The sequence below is a fragment of the Cynara cardunculus genome (genome assembly GCF_001531365.2).
Source record: "Cynara cardunculus var. scolymus isolate 2C chromosome LG 16, CcrdV1, whole genome shotgun sequence".
Lineage (NCBI taxonomy): Eukaryota > Viridiplantae > Streptophyta > Magnoliopsida > Asterales > Asteraceae > Cynara > Cynara cardunculus.
In genome coordinates this window covers 11480568-11488118 of record NC_037543.1, presented here as the reverse complement: position 1 = coordinate 11488118, position 7551 = coordinate 11480568, and the positions used below count along the sequence as shown (strand labels likewise).

The 7551-nt window shown below is 33.7% G+C and overlaps 1 protein-coding gene across 1 annotated transcript; it reads left to right on the top strand.

The window, feature by feature from the left end:
* Positions 1 to 5943: 5943 nt before the first annotated feature.
* On the top strand, positions 5944 to 7190 carry LOC112529002. The gene is made up of 3 exons (XM_025140084.1): positions 5944 to 6325; positions 6526 to 6620; positions 6741 to 7190. Exons 1-3 carry the CDS (start codon positions 5944 to 5946, stop codon positions 7188 to 7190), a joined length of 927 nt encoding a protein of 308 aa, XP_024995852.1.
* Positions 7191 to 7551: the final 361 nt, after the last annotated feature.

Below are 7551 nucleotides of genomic sequence, written 5' to 3'. Positions count from 1 at the left end.
GGCTCCCTGCTAGTCCAGTGTATTATGTTTGATGTATTGTGAATATATGATATGTTGATACATTTGTTATTATTAATTTCTATGGAACTCTTGCAAAGGGTGATTATGTATGCCATGAATAATGTTTTGGAACATGTTTACCGTATGAAATCCTTGATAAGATAGGATTCTCATAGATTGATCATTGGAATCATTATTGTTGATTTATTATAGTATGTCTTTGGTTCGTTTTCTTACCGTATACATATATATATATATATATATATATGTGTGTGTGTGTGTGTGTAATGCTAATATTCTTCGTTTAGTTCATTTAATTCACTAAGCCCCATGCTTATTTCGAATTTTCCAACATATCTCTTTTTTAGGAAAAGAATTAGACAAGGGAAAGGATCAAGTGAAATAATTGATTCTGCTGAAGTTGAAGAACTTGATTTAGTTTTTGGTACATGATTTGTGATGTTTATTTTTGAAATATTTTGGCATGTGTATATATATATATATATATTAATCATTCCGAGTAGTTATATCATGTCCTAGTTGGTTTAGGTTCATTCGGTTTGTAAGTAATTAATAAATTTGGTTGTGTTTGACTTTATTGGGTCAAACCGTTTGATCATTTTTTGTGGTTTTAAACTAAAGTTTGTATCCCGTATATTTTGGAGGTTTAAAACTAATTTTTTTTTGGTGATTATGGGTTATTAGACGTTTTATAACCATGGTGTTACAGGATTAGTAGACCTAAAAATAATATTATCCACATAAATCTGTATGAAAATCAAATCCTCACCTTGTTTCTTCAAAATCAAAGTAATATCAATTGAACCCTTTTTGAAACCAGATTTGAGAAGGAATTCAAACAGAGTTTCATTCCAAGCTTTGGGAGCTTGCTTAAGACCATACAAGGCTTTATCCATGACAGAGACATGATTAGGGTGCTTAGGATCTTTAAAGCCCTCTGGGTGCTGTACATATACTTCTTCATTTAAAACTCCATTTAAGAATGCACTTTAACATCCATTTGGTAAACTTTGAAGTTTTTATGTGCAACATAGGCTAAGAATATTCTAAGAGCCTCTATCCTTGCCACAGGGGCAAAGGTTTCATCAAAGTCTATGCCTTATTGTTGGAAATATCTTTTAGCTACTAGCCTAGCCTTGTTCTTAATTACAACTCATTTTCATCCTTTTTATTTCTAAAAACCCATTTGGTCCCAATTATAGATTTATCCTTTGGCCTTGGGATGAGTCTCCAAACTTGGTTTCTTTAAAACTGGTTAAGCTCATCTTGCATAGCAAGAACTAACAAACAAACATTCATTAGTTKTGGCTGATCTTGTTTGCACTCCATCAGACACTTCTCTAATCACTTGTGTGAATTAGGAAAAGGATGAGTTGTATTTTGGTTGTTCTAGCAGTTACTTATTAGCTATTGCAGGACTTTCTCCACTTTGTTGCTCCCCATCAACACTAGATATCTCTGAAGATTGTAACTCTAAACATGCTAGTTCAGAGTTAGGCATGGGGGTTTCAGAGATAGGAGAATTTGGCTCATTTGAGGAAGACACAACAGATTCTGTGGGTCCTGATATGCAAGTGTGTGAGTCCCATTTCAACTAGCAAATCAAGATCAATTCATGAAAATAGAGTGAGAGATGAAGAACATGGAGAAACCTGCCAGATTTCTATTATTAGAAAGCAGTAAACTACAATATCTCTATCTCTTTAATCAACTCTCATTGAAATTACAGGAATGATTAACAATTAATCTAAGTCTTATGTCACCTATTTATAGGTGACATTTACAAGTGAAGCCCATTATTAACCCCAATTACAAGATAAAACAGTACAATACAAGGGAAATTGACTTTATAAAATTTTCTAAAACTTAGGGCTAATTTGGTTCTAACAAAGTGCTTGATGTGGGTTGTTCTGAACAACATTTTCAAATTGAAGAGACTTGTCATGAGTACACAAGGTATAAAAAATATAGTTTTGTTCGTGGTGAATGGATCATAATCATCAGTAAAAACACCAAGTTAATCCCACTGATAGGTGATATTGAAAGAGTGCTTGTGTTATATACATCGGTGCCTTCGATAAAAACTTTTGCTGAAGATAGGACTACAAGAAAGATGATGATCGGTAGATTAAAACTTTCTATTAAATTTATATATATTTCTCATATCAAATCAATATTTAACATTTAGATTTAAATATCTTCTGTTAGATGTTGTTGGGAAAATCATAATGGGAGGACGAGTTAAGTATGTGCGGGACAATCGTGTCTTTCGATTGGGTTCGTGTGATTTATTTTTACAAGATGGAACGTAAGTTTGCATTTTGTATAAAAATTAAATATTTACCAAATTAACAAATTGTTCAAATTGTTTTACTAAGTTTTCTATTTTTAATAGAGGACTCATGATAAAGTTCAGGTTGTATGATGCTCAACATACACGTATTGTGCAAATTGCTCGAGCCATAAAAAATAATTCTATATTTTATGCATCTCGGGTTAAACTTATTCATTTAAATTCAAGTATGTTATATATTATTTAATAATTTATGTTTTCATTCTATTTTAAATATTATATTAATTCTACTAAATTTATATTTTCTAATATTTCCAATGAATATTTTGAGTTCTACGGCTTTAACCAAAATTGTGATCGATCTAGATATGTCAGAAGCCCACAACATAAAACTTATGCTGAGTTAAAAATTTGTCATCAAGTTGGTTAGGGTTGGGTGTTTTTTGTGATTGTTTTGGAGATAAAAACATGTGTAACTTTTATGTTATTTTATATTGGTTGAATGATATTTTGAACATCGATTTTATTCAGTGAATGTTTTTTGAATATTTTGAACATAGATTTCTAACATTTTCAGTGAATATTTTGTGTTCTACGACTTTAACTAAAATTGTGATTGATCTAGATATGCTGGAAGCCCATAACATAAGACTTATGCTGAGTTAAAAATAAGTCACCAAGTTGGTTAGGGCTTGGGTGTTTTTTGTGATTGTTGTGAAAATAAAAACATGTGTAACTTTTATGCTATTTTATATTGGTTGAACGATTTTTCAACATTGATTTGGTTTCGGTGAATGTTTTTTGAATGTTTTGTAAATAAGTGATGTGCAACAATATTTATTTATTCTATGTAGTTAAGGTGCACAATGAGAATTGTCGATGAAGGAAGTGCAAATGTTGATGTTCCTCAAGTTAATTTAGATATAGCAAAAGGTATGTGAAATATATAATACGAATACATTTTAATTCTTGATGTACTTGCTCAATATATATTTAAAAATAAAATTTAATACAAATAAACTTTATTATGCAGAACAAAAAGAGATGAAGAAAAAAAAAGAAAAATTGCGTTTGGTGAAGGAATTAGTCAATCAATATCAAACATGATAGATATCTCTCTAATTGAGACAACACAAGAGAATATCAATGAAACAACTCTTGCCAGTACACTGACTTTTGCACAAAAGAGAAAAATGATTAATCGAAACTATTATCAACGAAGTAAGGAAAATGTCAACGGTAAATACCATCCGGTTATACACACTTTAGAAACTTTGGAGTTCATATAAACTTTAGACTCATTGACATGTTTTTCTATAGGCATTATAAATAAGCGTGGAATATTGCTACCTCTTTTTGACGAAGCTGTTAGTCAAGAATCGATAAGTTAGTATTTCTTTTCGAACTCGATCTATTTGAACTCGACTTTCATAGTTCTTTATAATAATAATCTTATTTGTCGTGTCCAAATATCTTACATAGCGCTTGGGGAAGGAAGTGGTCAATCTATGACACACATGACAAATATCGCCCTAATGGAGACAACGCAAGCGAATATCAATGAAACAACTCCTGTCAGTGCGTTAACTTTTGCTCAAAGAAGAAAAGTTATTAATCGAAACTATTATCAATGAAAAAAGAAAAATATTGTTAGTAGACAAGGAACAAGCGTTATGAGTAGTGAAGGAACAAGCGAGACATGTTCGGTGTTGAGACATGAAGACGTCAATGGTAAAAACCATACGTTTATTATTATTATTTTAGAAACTTTGCAATTGACATAAAGTAGATGCTCATTGACATCTAGTTTTCTTTCTTAGGCGTTCAAAATAACCGTGGAATACTGCTACCTCTTTTTGACGAAGCCGTGAATCAAGAATCGACAAGTTATTATTCATTTTGAACTCTATGTTTTTGAATTCGATACGAAGTGATAATTTTATAATAATACTCACTCTTCATATTCAAATTTCTTATATAGCGCTTGGTGAAACAACTCCTGTCAATGCACTAACATCTGCTCAAAGGAGAAGAATTACTAACCAAAACTATTATCAACGAAACAAGGAAAATAACAGAAATGTTGAGATCCAACAGGAGGATCCATAATATTTTGTTTATGATGGTGTCCCTAAACAACATCATGAGTTAAAGGAACAAAATGCCTATGAACATTGTGGAGCAAAGCGGTTCGAATTTGAATTCCATTCCTTTTGTTGGATGAGTGGGAATACAAAGTTGGCATACTCACCCATTCCAGAAGAACTATACAATTTATTTACAACGCATTCAGAGTTAGGCGAAATGTTTAGGCACAATATTCGTGCATACAACACAAACTTTTTCTTCACTTCAATGGGGGTAACTTTGGGTAGTACAATGAGCAATATGACATCTGGAGTATATAGTGATTAAGGAGATATATATCATAGAATCGATCAGTTAGTTCCTAGGGATGGACAACCTCGGTACTTACAACTTTATTTTTATGATGCCGAGTCTGAGCTTTCGCATAGACTACAGTGGCCAAATCTTGATAGAAACGTCATTGAAATGTTGACTCGTGTTCTTTGTATAAACCCATACATGAGAACATTACAAAGCCTTGTCGAGCTAGGACCACTCAACAATTATAGAGTCACTTTGAATGCTTCTGTGGAACTTCACTAGAGGGTGTACAACCGACCGACCACATCTGAGGTTGAAATACAAGTATTTATTTTATTTTATTTACAATAAAATATATCATATGCATGGTACTGAAACAAATTCTACTATTCTACAGGTTGCTAGTATTTGGGTGGAAGGCAATGACAAGATCACTGCATACAAGAGAAGTATTATTGTGTATGGGAGGTCTGAATACAGTAAAAAAAATTGAATATCACTATGGTTGCAATGATCCTTTGTCTTATCCTTTGTTTTTTCCCAATGGTGAGTCTGGATGACATGCTAGAATACCCAGACATGGAGTGTGCATCGATGAAATTGTTAATGACAACGAAAACTTCGACGAAGATCATGAAGGTATGAACATTGTCACATATATTTACTACCTTATTCACTCATTTATTAATCTATACTATTCAAAATCGATACTATGCAGAGGTTAGCTCAGGAAGGGGTAGGAAAACTGTAACAATGCGAGATTATTATTGTTACAAGTTCCAGATTCGGTCGAGTAATAACGTCATTCTATTAGGCGGAAGATTATTTCAACAGTTCGTGGTAGATATGTATATTAAGATAGAGACTACACGTTTATCTTTTATTGAAAGGAATCAAACGAAGATACTTTCATACTTATACCAAGGTGTTGTGGATTGCGTCAATGCCAGTGAGGTTCAACCAAGTAGAGTTGGACAACAGGTTATGCTTCCTACAAGTTTTATCGGAGGCCCAAGTGATATGCGAAAAAGATTTATGGATGCTATGACTTTAGTTCAAGATGACGGGAAGCCCGATATATTAGTTTTCGACTTTTCGGAAATATATTAGCCGATGAATTAGTAGTTGTTGTTCTTGTTTCTTTAGTACCAAAGTGTTTTCTCCTCTTTGTCTTTGATTTCTTGTCTATCTTCTTTCATCTTCTATGGGAGGCTCATATTTGGTCCAATCAAAAACTTACCATGACGTGTAATCCGAAGTGGCCTGAAATCCTTAAAGAGTTCTTGCCTGGTCAAACCGCACAAGATAGGTCGGACCTTGTTGCAAGAGTTTTTCGTGCCAAATTAGAGGATCTTAAAAATCAACTCTTCAAGAAGCACATCCTCGGAGAGGTTGGGGCCTATGTTTATGTCATCGAGTTTCAAAAACGTGGTTTGCCACATGCACATATCCTCATGATAATGAAACCAGAACACAAGATTACAAACCCAAACCATTACGACAAGATAGTTTGTGCTGAAATCCTGGACCCGACAAAGTGTCTTGAAATGCACGAGCTGGTGATAAAGCACATGATGAATGGTTCTTGCGGCCATTTACGACTGTTTAGCCCTTGTATGGAAGGTGATCCGAGAAAATGTCGTTTTAGATATCCTCAACAATTCAACCACAAGACGGTGTAGACAGATAACTCATATCTGAGGTATCAGAGGAGAAACAATGGAATGAAGGTGAACATGTGGGGCATTATCCTTGATAATAGATGGGTGGTCCCATATAATCCAAAGTTGCTTGTGATGTTCAACTGTCACATCAATGTTGAGGTTTGCTCAAGTATATATCTGTGAAATATGTGTTCAAGTATGTTTACAAGGGTCATGACAAACAGGTTATTCATGTTGATCCTGATAGAGAAGAGGTTATTACCAATGAGATAAAGAGATTTCAAGATGCATGATATGTTTCGCCACCTGAGGGGATTTGGAGGATTTTTAGCTTTACACTTTCTCAAATCTACCCTTGTATGATGGCTTTGCAGGTCCATCTTCTGAATAAGCAGTTGGTTAGGTTCAAAGAGAATGATATAATGACAAATATCGTTGATAGAGAGAGGGATAAAAGCTCAATGTTGACCGCATTTTTTGAGAGGAATAGAACATATATGATTGCGAGACAATATTTATACAAGGATTTTTCAAAACATTACATATGGAATGCCAGTTCATGTAAATGGAATCCTCAAAAACAAGGATCAATGAGAGGACGACTGGTTTATGCTAATCCTGCCGAAGGAGAACGATATTATCTACGCCTACTTCTGTCTCATATTAGTGGGCCCACATGCTTTGAAGATCTTTACACGGTTAATGGCATAATACATCCGACATTTCGAAAAGCAACTCTTGCGAGAGGTTTAATTAAGACCAATGATAATTTATCGCATTGTCTTGCCGATGCCTCCTTATTTCAGTTTCCCAATGCTCTTTGATGATTATTCGCGACGATCTTGATTTATTGTGAGCTGGGAGATGTTCATAAGTTATAGGATGAACATTATGATTCACTCTCTGAAGATTATAGACGAGACTACGAAAATGTTGAGGGAGTCTGAAATATGGTTTTTACAAACATCGCAGTCTTTTTACAATCTATGGGTAAAAACCTCGATGATTTTGATCTTCCAAGTTAAAATGCAGCTGTCAATTTAGAATCACGAGGATTACGAGAGGTACAAAAGAAGTACTCCATAATTGTGCAAGATGAAGACTTTTTGTTGATCCTCTCTCTCAGTGATTTGATGATAATCCCTTTTATCTATCGATGTAATTTTGTTTYTGTATTTTCAGTTC

Excerpts from the sequence above, each read along its gene's own strand:
- LOC112529002 (XM_025140084.1), top strand. The coding sequence starts at position 5,944 with ATGACGTGTAATCCGAAGTGGCCTGAAATCCTTAAAGAGTTCTTGCCT. Across the intron at positions 6,326-6,525 it reads GTTTAGCCCTTGTATGGAAG|GTTTGCTCAAGTATATATCT; the intron begins GTGATCCGAGAA and ends ATCAATGTTGAG. Across the intron at positions 6,621-6,740 it reads TTGATCCTGATAGAGAAGAG|GTCCATCTTCTGAATAAGCA; the intron begins GTTATTACCAAT and ends ATGGCTTTGCAG.